The following is a 14,132-nucleotide window of genomic DNA, read 5'->3' on the forward strand; positions in this document are numbered from 1 at the left end:
CAGACTTGCTCTCATTCTCACTCAAGTGCAGGCGTGCTTGCGAAGGGCTAATGTTTTCTGTTCTTTGCGAGTCGTGTGCGTGCCTTTTTTTTCTTGCCTTCTAGACGTGTTAACATGCTTTGCTTTGGTTCATGCTTGATTGGGTCGTCATGCTTGAGGCAAGGATACAAGGTTAATAGTTCTGTTATGTGACTAGTGAAGTGTTTTCCTCTAACACCTTTAGTGGATGGAGTGGCTGTAGACACACACACACACACACACACACACACACACTCTCATACTGACTTATAGCAACTTAAAAAAGTGCAAGGGCAGAGTGAAAGACAAGGCTGTGCCTTTTCAAAAAGTGTTTTGAACTGTTTGAAAAATCTGTGTGTGGGGCTTGGTGAGAGGGTGTGTGAGAGAGAGAGTCCTGTCTTCTCTTTAATATGCTCCAGATGTCACTATCAGGATGTGCAGACACACACACACACACACACTTACTTTATCTTCTTGTGAGGACCTTCCATTAATGTAAAAATGAATGCAGCTGTAAATAATGCTATGCCTACATCTAAATCTAACCCTAACCTTAACCTCAGTAAACAAAAGGAAACATCTTTGCTTTTTGAGTTTATTTCTTTATTTATTTTTCAATAAAAGCTTATTAAAAGGTTTCTTTAGAAATATGAGCAATATCAGCACGGCTGTGATCCGGTGTAGGCACAACACCGCAGGCTGAATGCTGTAGCTAATCACAGCCATGCCAAAATTCAGTATAACTGCACTCTTGCTCCTTTTTCTGTGATATTGGTTATATACAGCCGATATTGCTTTTACAGTGGTGCTTGAAAGTTTGTGAACTCTTTAGAATGTTCTATATATCTGCATAAATATGACCCAAGACATTAAACAAATGAGACAAAATTATTATACTTGGTCATTTATTTATTATATTGTCATTTACATATCTGTGAGTTTCAAAAACAAGTGAATGTCTAGTATTAGCAGTTAATTTGAAGGTGAAATTAGAGTCGGGTGTTTTCAATCAATGGGATGACAATCAGGTGTGAGTGAGTGCCCTGTTTTATTTAAAGAACAGGGATCTATCAACGGCTGATCTTCACAACACATGATTGTGGAAGTGTAGCATGGCATGAACAAAAGATATTTCTGAGGACCTCCGAAAAAAGAGTTGCTCATCAGGCTGGAAAAGGCTACAAAACCATCTCTAAAGAGTTTAGACTCCACCAATCCATAGTCAGACAGTGTATGTACAAATGGAGGAAATTCAAGAGCACTGTTACCCTCCCCAGGAGTGGTCAATCAACAAAGATCTCTCCGATTGCAAGACGTGTAATATTGCCCAAGGTCACCAAGGACCCCAGGGTAACTTCTAAGCAACTTCTAATTCCCCTCACACATTGTTAATTTTCATGCATCCACCATCGGGAGAACACTGAAAAACAATGGTGTGCATGGGAGGGTTGCAAGGAGAAAGTCACTTCTCTCAAAAAGAACATTGCTGCCCGTCTGCAGTTTGCTAAAGATCATGTGGACAAGCCAGAAGACTATTGGAAAGTTAATAGTGGTTTAAATGGTTTAAATGAGAAGTGTTATTTTTGGAGAAAGGAAAACATTGCATTACAGCATAAGAAACTTATCCCATCTGAAACAGTGGTGGTAGTCTCATGGTTTGGGCCTGTTTTGCTGCATCTGGACCAGGACGGCTTGTCATTTTTGGTGGAACAATGAATTCTGAATTATACCAGCCAATTCTAAAGGAAAATGTCAGGACATCTGTCTATGAACTGAATCTCAAGAGAAAGTGGGACAATCAACGACCGTAAGCACACAAGTCGTTCTACCAAAGAACGGTTAAAGAATAATAAAGTTAATGTTTTGGAATCGCCGTCAAAGTCCTGATCTTAACACAATAGAAATGTTGTGGAAGGACCTGAAGCGAGCAGTTCATGTGAGGAAACCCACCAACATCCCAGAGTTGAAGCTGCTCTGTACTGAGAAATGGGCTAAAATTCCTCCAAGCAGATGTGGAGGACTGATCAACAGCTACTGGAAACATTTAGTTGCACAAGTCTCACCAAACACTGAAAGCAATGGTTCACATACTGTTGCCACTCACAGATATGTAATATTGGATCATTTTCCTCAATAAATAAATGACCCAGTACAACATTTTTGTTTCATTTCTTTAATTTGGGTCTCTTTATCTACCTTGAGGACTTGTGTGTGAAAATCCGATGATGTTTTAGGTTACATTTATGCAGAAATATAGAAAAATCCCTGTACACAACAGTTCTATGAACAGGAAAGTAATATAGAGTAAGTGACATTTCAGCACAAAATGGCCAAATGTTTTGTTTATTTTTGCTCCGCTAGCGGAAATAGATCCTGAAGAAGCCACACTCACGTTATAGCATGTCATCAAGCTGACACGCTTACCGTGATTTGTACGTTCCTGTTAAAGGTGCATTCAGTCAAACAGTCAAACTTTCTTACTTTCCTTTTTCATCTGATGTACCATTTGCCTTGTCCGCTGATGGGGTCACTAGCACTACTGTAGTAACCGTTTTAAATTAGGAAGTGAAATGAATCGTTTTGAATTAAATGAAACGTTATGAATTAGGAACTGCAATGAATCATTTTGAATTGGGAACTGAAAGGAAATGTTTTGAATTAGGAACTGAAATTAATTGTTTTGAATTAGGAACTGAAATGAAACGTTTTGAATTAGGAACTGAAATGAAACGTTTTGAATTAGGAACTGAAATGAAACGTTTTGAATTAGGAACTGAAATGAAACGTTTTGAATTAGGAACTGAAATGAATCGTTTTGAATTAGGAACTGAAATGAATCGTTTTGAATTAGGAACTGAAATGAATCGTTTTACATTAGGAACTGCAGTGAATCGTTTTGAATTAGGAACTGAAATGAAACGTTTTGAATTAGGAACTGAAATGAAACGTTTTGTATTAGGAACTGAAATGAAACGTTTTGAATTAGGAACTGAAATGAATCATTTTGAATTAGGAACTGAAATGAATCGTTTTAAATTAGGAACTGCAGTGAATTGTTTTGAATTAGGAACTGAAATGAAACGTTTTGAATTAGGATGTGACGTGGAGTGATAAACAGTGAAACATCTATGGTTATACTAAATATAAGCAATAAGCACGGTTATACTAAATATAAGCAATATCTTCCAACGCCACTCAACCAATCATATTAGTGGACCAGAACGATCTATTGTATAAGTGTACACATTGTTAACGCTCTTTATGTTTGTAATACAGCACTCAATCTTTTTAGGTAAGAGTGTACTGGCAGTTTTATTGCACTCTACCTTGCAAAAATGCCTCCACCATGTTTCACCATTGGTATGGTGTTCTTTGGATTATAAACAGTGTCGTTTTTGCACCAAACATATATTTTAGAATTATGCCCAAAAAGTTCTACCTTTTTCTCAGTAGACCAGAATACGTTTTACCACATGGTTTGGGGTGATTTAGGCAGGCTTGGAAAAATTTCTTCTCATGAAATTTTGCAAAAATAAACAAAACATTTGGCCATATTATCATTTACTCAATATTAATTTCTTGTTTATAGAACTGCTCTATAAAAGCAACATCACACAATCATGCGGTTATACTGAACATCAGAAAGGTTGTGATTAGCTATAGCATTCAGCCTGTGGGCTCATGCCTGCGGAGAATCACAGCCGTGCTGTTATTCAGTATAACGCCACTCTTGCCTATTTTATATTGCTTAATTGAACAGGAGTTTGAATATGATTGGTTAATTCTGAGCACAGTCACATGCACCATTATAAAAACTCCTTTCTCTTGACAGTAAAAAGACAAAAAAAAAAAGGAAGCTTGTGAGAAACCCGAAAAGTGCAAACTGAAGACTCCTACAAAGACTGTTACAAAGTGCTGACACCCATGACTCCTTCCATAAATGTTAAATAAACATTTCCTTACAGATCATACTGTATCCGGGGCGCAAAGTGGTTTAGTGGTTAGCATATTCGCCTCACACCTCCAGGGTTGCATGCATGCATGTTCTCCCTGTGCTGTGGGTTTCCCTGTGGGTTTCCTCTGGGTACTCCGGTTTCCTCCCCTAGTCCAAAGACATGCATGGTAGGCTGATTGGCATGTCCAAAGTATCCATAGTGTATGAATGGGGGTGTGAATGTGATTGTGCCCTGTGATGGATTGGCACCCTGTCCAGGGTGTACCCCACCTTGTGCCCCATGCTCCCTGGGATAGGCTCCAGGTTCCCCATGACCTAGTATGATAAGCGGTATAGAAAATGGATGGAACACATATCATAAATGATTATTTTCATTGCTAAAATATATGTTTATAATCCATTTATTTATTAACCTTAGATTATGTACATCATCCACCATTCAATGTATTAAAATGAATGCCTTAATATAAATCTATCATTTGAATTTCACTCAGCACTACTGTCAAAGCCATGCGGTTATGAAAAATTTATCAACACCTTCTGATCAATCAGATTTTAATTCAACATTGCCATGGTATGAATGCACTTAAATGCTTCTCTATGAAAAAAAATCTTCCAAATATATCATTGGATTTTACATTAACTTGTGGAGTCCATGCCAGCTAGAGTTCACACTGTCATTAAAGCAAAAAGGGAACATACTAGGGCTGTACAATTAATTGAATATTGATCTCAGTTACGATTTTGACTGCCCAGGATTACATGAACATACTTGACTGCGATATTGACCTTTAAAGTTCGTCGTCCGCTCATAGAAAACTCTGGTGAGGAACAAATCAAGCGCTTCCTAAACTTACAGCCAATCACCATAGCACCGGGATGACGTCATTTTGTAATGCTAAAACCCGGAAATGAGTTAGCATTGCATATTGTTATATTTGATTGAATATTTTCATTTGGCTGATGGCATTTTTATTTTTAATTATCCTATATTTTGGGTACAATTTCATTTACATTTTGCTTTTACGCGATGATTCATTTTAAGGACCGGTCTAAGTTGATGCAAAAATTTGTAAATTAGCTGGAATGTAGCACAACATGGAGGTGAAAGCAGCGGTCTGTTTATTTAAATGTGAAAGTGCAATTTTTTTAAAAAAATGTTGTCCCTAAAATCAATGAATAATTGTGATAAGTAATCGTGATCTCAATATTGATAAAAAATAATCATGATTATCATTTTGGCCATAATCATGCAGCCCTAGAATATACCAAATACTCTGAACTTACCACAAACTGTATAATTTGTAATCAAAATTGTTGTATTAAATTAGAGATGAATGCAAACTGGAGGCATTTTCACTATAGTGCTCTCAGACTTTTGGACTCCACTTTAATGTAAAGGCAGCAATCCATTTAGAACACTGTATTTGAAATAGTAATGACTTCTGGCTCTAATCAGTGCTGCAGATGGGATCTGTGTCCTGAAAAACGGCATGCAGGCATGTTGAAGGGGCTTCTTGGCTACAAATTCTGCATTATTTTAGTCATTTTAAAATGCTAAATCGATTTTCGGAACTTTTCATGAATGTTTTTCTGCATCAGGGAACAAATTTTGTGTAAAATGGCACCCGGAAAGAATGCAACATACAGCCGTTTGAAAATGTTTAGGCACAGAGAGTGACGGTCAGTTGGTGCTACAGTGCAGTGAAGCAAAAACTCATCACACTGGCGCATGAACGGGGGAGGCAGTCTGTTGAGATGGTATTAAAGGGCACTGCATCTTGCTGTTGTGTGTTTCATCCAGATAAATGCTGGAAATGAAGTAAATTTGGTTGATTCTCGTGTTGACTGCAGTGTGCCTCGGTTATTAATGAGACCATGCACATGTGTGTTTCATCAATTCTGATCTAATATGAACATGTCTTCTAATATAAAACTGATGCCTCTGATATTGCAATGCTCTTTGCGTTTGCTTCACTGCGAAATGCATGTCAATTTCATTGAGTGCGTTTTGTTTGAGTGGACGATGGTGTGCAGGGATAGGTGACAGCATGGAGAGCCAAAGACACAGCAGCGGGTACACTGATGGCATGAGAGATCAGTCATGTCAGCAAGCTGATCTGGCAGGACACACACACATATATATACATACACACACAGAGTAACAGGAGAGACATAGAAAATAAGAGCTGAAAAGCAAAGACAAAAGCCCATAGCCACTCAACTCTGCATGAGGTTAACGTCCCCTAGCCCTGTTTCCTCTGTCCACGTCTCCTTCCTCTCCTACTCCACAACTCCCTCGTTCTCCAGGACCGTACTGCATTGAGGCTGTGGGCGGTGAAGACTCTTAATGGAGCCAAGCTTTTAAAACGTTCAGCTGTCTTTCAGCTCGAAACACCCTGCTGCGTGCATTCACACGCTCCCTCCGGTCACACTGCTCTCCTAGGCACGTGTACACCACACACACTTTCACTCATACCATACAGCTGTAAAGAGTAGGTCAAGTGACTGACTAATTAAAAATGAAACAAAGTAGCTGAGCAGTGTGTCTGTGGCTTGGAAAATGACCCAGTGCTTTGGCCATTATGCAGTGTGACAGGAAAAAAAATCTCCTACTAACAAGCACTTAACCCAGCACAAGAGTGTGTTCTTAGCATGCCATATCATTCCAATAATCTGATGCTAAATTAAAGACAACAGTGAACCTGCCACTCCACCGTTAAAAGATGAAGTTAGAAACAAGCAGAGGATAAAAGCCAAATCTGTAAGTAAATCTGATATGACATGATGAATGAATAAAATGTGAAGAGCTGCTCAATGTGGAAAAATTTAGTCCAGCCCACTTGCTCATCTCCCTGAGAACTAATATATTACATGTATTATGTATACACACACACACACATATATATATACATATATATATATATATATATATATATATATATATATATATATATATATATATATATATATATATATATATATATATACACACACACACACACACACACACACATATATATATATACACATATATATATATGTGTGTGTGTGTGTGTGTGTGTGTGTGTGTGTAATATATATATATATATATACACACACACACACACACACACACACACACACATATATATATATATATATATATGTGTGTGTGTGTATATATATATATATATATATATATATATATATATATATATATATATATATATGTGTGTGTGTGTGTGTATATATATATATATATATATATATATATATATACACACACACACACACACACACACACACACACATATATATATATATATATATGTGTGTATATATATATATATGTGTGTGTGTGTGTGTGTGTATATATATACATATTATATATATATATATATATATGGTGGTGGAGCATGTAATGTTGCTGCCCCATAGCTCCAGGGTCCTAAATTCATTTCTGTGTCTTGTGGGCTTATTCTGGATTTTTTGGTTTCCTCCCAACACTTAAAAGACATACCAGTAGTTGACTTGGTTAAGATGGTTCTCTGGTGGACTCTTGGCTTGCATGTGGCCCTCTTACCATCTCACCGTGGCCTGGGTTGCCAGTCAGAGAACCAACCCCAGCCACTGGAGGGTTGCACAAGCCAGTGCTGGTGCCATGCCTGGTAAATGGGGAGGGTTGCGTCAGGAAGGGCATCCGGCATAAAACTTGTGCCAGAGTCAAAATATGTGGACAGTTAATCCTCTGTGGTGACTCTGAAATTGAGCAGCCAAAAGTGGTGACTTGGCTAAGATAAATTGCCCCTAGGTGTGAAGGAGTATGTGAATGTGTGTGTGCATTGTGCCCTGTCTCACACCCTAGTTCCTGGGATAGGCTCCGGATCCTCAGCAATCCTGAGAGGATAAAGTACTTAGTGAATAAGTGCGTGAGAGTGAGATTCATTCTTAGTTCTTCCTTCCTTCATTCATTCCTTCATTCATTCCTTCAATTATTCAATTATTCATTCATTCAGTTAGGCTTTATCCTGGCCATGGTTGCTGTGGATCCAGAGCCTATCCCGGGAACGCTGTGTGTTCACACACTCATTCACACCCAGGGGCAATTAATCTTAGTCAATCCACCTACTGTCATGTTTTTAGAAGGTGGGAGGAAAATCGGAGAATCCAGAGGAAGCATGCACACACATACAGAGTTAACCTGTAACTCAGGATAAAATCAGGGGCTCTGGAGGTGTGAGTCGATAATGCTACGACCTTCTGTGTCACTGTGTCATCTCTTATCCTACACAGGTTCAGGGGGGAGCCTGTATCCTATCCCGGGCGGGAGACACCCTGGATGGGGTGCCAGCTCATCACAGGGCGCAATAATCGCACACAGACATTCACACAGTACATACCATTTTGAAATGATAATCAACCTACACTGCATGCCTTTGGACTGGGGGAGGAAACCCGAGTACCCAGAGGAAACCCCCGAAGCACAGGAAATATAATTCATTGTGGATAACTGTCACTGTTGTGAAAGTGCAGTTCATTGTGCTCACCAGTGGAGGTAGGGAAAGGAACATTATGTAGCAGGGAATCTCTGTGGTGCTCAGGTTGAGGACAAATTCCATGATTCAGTTTATGAGATCTACTTGGATTGTATTCTGTCTTGACTTCAATATATTTCTGTGCTGTAAAAGAACCTAAACGTGCTTTAAAACATCTGCAATGATTGCTACCAGATTTTGAATACCAGTTGAGGCAACAGTTTGTGAATGTGTGTTAGTCACGTATTTTAAATGTATAATAACAGAATGCGTGACTTGCAGATATGTTCGGTAGGAAAAGTATGGAAAGCCACCTATGAAGCTGCCGTGCTATTTGGTGGAAAAAGTAAGCTGTTTTGTAGTAATAGAGTAATGTAAGTGGGCTCATAGTCTATAAGTAGAAAACAGATGCTCGTGCATTTTCACTGTATCCCACTAAAACCCATGGTATCTATTTGCTGTTGTAGTGTGGTGTCTGGTACTAAATGTATTTTCTACTGTGGTGATGATGTCAATATACTCAGCAACCATTTTCCCATCGGAGACAACTCAGTCTCCAAAAAAAAAGAAAGACCAAAAAAAAAAAAAAAAAAAAAAAAGAGTGCAATTCAATCGAGTTCAGTTATGTGACATTTTGCAGTGTGCAGTGAGGGCGTTTCTGTGTTAGTTTACAACGATTACACATGTGGCAGAATGATGAGTGCTACTGGGTTAATACAGCATTAGTGCAGACACTGGGGCATCTCTCTCTCTCTTCTTTTTCTCTCTATTTCTATCTCTGTAAATACAAGCTACAAGCTGTTTCCCAATCATTTGAATTATCAGTCAATGAATTTGGTCTGTTTATGTACATAAATCTCTCTCTCTCTCTCTCTCTCTCTCTCTCTCTCTCTCGCTCACATGTGAAATGCAGGCACACTTATGTATGCTCCACTTAGACAACATCAAAAGTTCACTGACACGGATATAGAAAATCTCCTCATGTAACTTGCTCAGGAATTCAAAATTCTCTCTCTCAAACACACAACCACACACACACACAAAATCAGACCTTAATTTATCAGAGCCTACCACATGCTGTTTTATTTCCATCTATTTCCCTTAATTTGCCCCCGTATCTTCTCATCATTACAAAACTGCAGTTATAATCACAGGCCCAAAATACTAACCTAAAAAACCCTCAGAGCAGACGTTAGCACCAAGCACAACAGCCAATCATATTTGACATGGCGACAAAGAAGCACATAAGAAAGCATATAGAGCAAGACAGAGACAGAGAGAGAAAGAGCAAAGGATAAGAAGCGTAAATGGGGGATAGGCAGCTGTACAGTAGAGCTGAATGGGACAGTGGGAGGGTCATCTTTAACAGTTATAATATCATCATAAAAGAGGCGAATGGGAAGGAGGCCACCAGGGTTAGAGCAAGACAAAGGTTACACGACTGATTATGCACCCTCTTCTGGCCCTGTCCTCTCTGCTTTTGTTATGAGGGAAGATGGCTTGGCAGGGAACACAGAGCCCTGTTCAATACACAATGACAACTCAGACATATGCATGCACGCACACACACACACACACACACACACAAATATGGTCATATTTGGTCATATACTAAGTCTATGCATACAAATCCTTGCATTTGCCAAACAAGAGTGTCAATTAGAGATGGTACTGGTCCAACACACGCGATCAGTATCAGGCTGATACAAGGAGTAATAAAGAATGAATATAATCTGACCCTATAACAAAAGGAAAAGATTGGAATTGGGTTTGATTTTTTTTTATTTCAGAACTGTAAATGTTTTACATATAAAGAGACCTGATTGTATTGTTTTTTTTTTGTTAGGATACAATTTTTATTATATTTTATACTATATGCTTTATTATATTTGCAATGTAAAGATTTTTGTGTGAAACATACGGTTTTGTGTAAAGTTGTGTTTATTCTGTAGTCAGTTGTAGTTAAGTTGTAGTCATTCTGTAGATTGCTTTTAAATGAAAAACTATATCGGATGGGTATCGAAATCAGCTGATAGTCAAAGTTTCAGTATTAGAATTGGTATCTGAAAAGAAAAAGTCAGCTCGTCTCATCTCTAGTTTCATAGATACTGTAGATACTTTATAATATAATAAATAAATGTGTGTATCATCAGTACTAACATTGGTGGAAGCTTTTGTGTGCCATAACATACACACTCGCACACACATTTTGCAGAAATGTTTATACACTACACCATCCTGTATCAGTGTACAATATATATTCCTGATATTCAAGTTTGCTAACAGAAAGCAAGCAAAACAGTGGCATAGCATTTAAAACCTACACTAATTTTGAAAAACTTTTCTTGTTTAAAGTGTTAAGTCTTATATTTTTAACATTTATATATAACAAAAAATAATTAACAGGGAAAAGGTGGGAAAAATAAAACCTTTGGTACAAAAACACATCTTAACTTTAATACTCTAGTTGTTACTGTGAGTAATGGTGAAATCAGACACAAACAAAAAGTATTAATAATGCCCAAGATACTCTCACGAAATATTATATAGTCTCATACCACAGTGCTCTCAAATGCTCAATTGTGATTGGTCAGAAATTGTTGATTAAACTGATATAACAGCAGCAAGGTTTATATTAGTGCACTTCTAAAACATCTCTATAGTATATATATACATATATATATATATGTGTGTGTGTGTGTGTGTGTGTGTGTGTGTGTGTGTGTGTGTGTGTGTGTGTGTGAGAGTGAGTGAGTGTAACTGTTAATAAGCTGTTTGTTTAGTATTTTTGGAAGGAGTCACCAGTGTCAGTGCTTCATAACACTCAGAGGTAAAGCTGTAACTTTTCCCACAGTCTTCTGGACAGAGTGTTTCTCAGTAACACTCTGTAAAGATGCATATTTTGGCTTTTTAACTTCAAGAGAGATAAAAATAATAGAGACTGGTGAGGGAGTGACTGTTTATGATAGTTATAACATGAGCTAGCTTGTTTCACAGACGTTCCACAACATTACGTGACAATAAGTGGATAAAAAAGTATGATGGGTAATTTAATTTAATTCTTTAATCTATGGTATTCGAGGGATAAAACACTAGGGGCTGTGCCGTTATTGTAAAATAATCAACTTCAGGGAGGTAACTCAGTAAAACAGTAGCTCCGCTCTGTGTCTGGCTGCATCACACCACCCAGTTGTTGATTATTTTCCTATAACAGCTCATACCATACCATGTTTTTTTTAATTCTTTGCATATTACACAGTTCGATATGCACACATTGAACTGCATACAGCTGCTAACTCTGCATTCCTACACCCTGCATATATTATATACACATACATCTTTCTGTGTATCAGCAATATTTGCAGTGGCCTTTGCCTCCGTTAACACAGACTCAGCACACACATACACACACACACACACACACATCAAAAAACTAAGAAACACATACACACACAACAAAGAAGTCTGTACACACATCTGTCTGCACATGTACACAAAATAACAGCTTCAAACCTCCTGCTCATGTGTGACTGTAGTGTCTATGTGCATGTCTTGGCATTTGGACTTCTTGTGCACACATTTACAAACACACAGATGTTGTCTCACACATGGCACACACAGACACACAACAAGTGTAGTAGTTCCTTACCTTCTTCAGCAGAAACGGGCTGGAGCGAGAGGAAGAGCGAGAGGATGATTGTCCACATTTCTGTCAGTACAGTCCACTACAAGAGTGACAAGAGGGAGAAGGCATGAGTGAGAGAGGGGTATCTGAGAAAAAAAGAGAGGTAGACAGAGAGAAAGAGGGAGAGCTGGGGAATAGAAGGAGGAGTCTGTGTGCTCTTTTTGATTTCTGATTAGAGAGAGAGAGAGAGAGAGAGAGAGAGAGAGAGAGAGAGAGAGAGAGAGAGAGAGAGATGTGAAAGGGGAGGAGAGTCTGTGTATGATGATTATGACTAAGTCAGAGAGCGAGAGAGAGAGCGAGAGAGAGAGAGAGAGAGAGAGAGAGAGAGAGAGAGAGAGAGAGCATGAAAGAACTGAAAACGTGTTTGGCTGGTCTGTAGAAAAACTGTCGAAACATGTAGAAAGCAGTGAGTCCCTGGCATTCACACCCATACTCTAAATACACCAATCAGTCGGACGTCTTGGCATCTGCAGTATGAGACCAACAAGGAGAAATATCCACTGCAGTGAAGAGGCAAGTTGTCTCATTTCAGTTTGCAGCCATTTTAAGACAATATTTTGGGAAGTTTTCTCTTTGCACACACACACCTTAATAATTTGTCTTATTATCCTTGTGGGGACCTTTCACTATAACCTAAAAGGATTTTTGTTGTTGTTGTTCCTTTAGTTGTCTTCGTGGAGACCAGTCAAATGTCCCCACAAGGTCAAAACCTGTCAAATATTCCTTTCCTTCTGAGGACATTAGGTCCCCAACAAAATATAAAAACATGTCCACTCTCTCTCTCACACACATCCCTAGTTTAATGCATGGTTTAGTACTGGAGTCTGGGTATAAAGGCAGCGCCCTCTGCTGTACATCACTAATAAAACATTTACAGAACATTTAATACAGAGGTGTCAAACTCATTTTAGGCAACAGGCCACATTCCAATGTTAAGTGAGCCACACACACACTAATATATATATATAAACATTTTAAAATCAGTTTAGTGGCCAATAACAGATCAACAACTCCTCTTAAATGTTTTTTTCCTTAATATCAACATTTATCTGAAGGATTAAGGTGACTCTGAATACATAACGGGATTAAACGTATGTCAGTGTGCAGTGTATCAACAAAACACATTTTGTTTTCTATAATATAGAACAATCAGTCAGAACATTAAATCCACTGACAGGTGAAGTGAATTTCATTGTGCTTACAATGGCCAGGTGAGCATCAGAACTGGACCATGGAGCAGTGGAAGAAGGTTGCCTGGTCTGATGAATCACATTTTCTTTTACATCATGTGGATGCTGGGTGTGTGTGTCACTTACCTGGGGAAGAGATGGCACCAGGATGCACTATGGGAAGAAGGAAAGCCAGCCACAATTCATGTGGATGTTACTTTGATACAGTGACGTGCGGTGAGGTTTGTGGCTGGGGAGGCACTGACTCTTTCAAAGTCATATTTACAAATATATGAATTCAACAGAGTAGCATAAATTCACCATTCAACTGGCTGCTTACACACTGACTACTGGTTATGTTTCATATCCCATATCAGCATTATTTACATACACATATGTAAGGTACATATTTGGCCAAAGAAGAACGTTAAATTTATAGCGGCTCAGAGAGAGCGCATTTGCTCCACACCCTCCGTGAGTTCTTGATTTGCCATCACAATTCCTACTCATTCAATACAAATGAAAGTATATACAGTTCACAACAAAAAGACAAATGTAATTTTTTTCTTATCTTATTATATATATATATATATATATATATATATATATATATATATATATATATATATATATATATATATATATTATTAAAAAGGGCTGGTGTTTTATTTTTATCGTGGACTGTGCAGCAGTGTATGCATGGTCTTACCTTTACTCGTCTGTCACATAACGTAAAATGACAGATCTGGACTTTGTTTGTGACATCCGTTGTCTCGTCTACTTCTACA

General features: G+C 38.2%; 1 protein-coding gene across 1 annotated transcript in view; it reads right to left on the bottom strand.

Moving 5' to 3' along the window:
* The window catches only part of ephb6 (eph receptor B6), a 65,084-nt gene extending 52,732 nt beyond the window's left edge, over nucleotides 1-12,352 (bottom strand). The window contains exon 1 of the mRNA XM_017477517.3: nucleotides 12,140-12,352. Within this exon, the coding sequence (XP_017333006.1) occupies nucleotides 12,140-12,197 (58 nt within the window). The 5' untranslated portion in view covers nucleotides 12,198-12,352. The remainder of the gene's footprint in view (nucleotides 1-12,139) is intronic.
* Nucleotides 12,353-14,132: the final 1,780 nt, after the last annotated feature.

The sequence above is a fragment of the Ictalurus punctatus genome, chromosome 1, assembly GCF_001660625.3.
Source record: "Ictalurus punctatus breed USDA103 chromosome 1, Coco_2.0, whole genome shotgun sequence".
Lineage (NCBI taxonomy): Eukaryota > Metazoa > Chordata > Actinopteri > Siluriformes > Ictaluridae > Ictalurus > Ictalurus punctatus.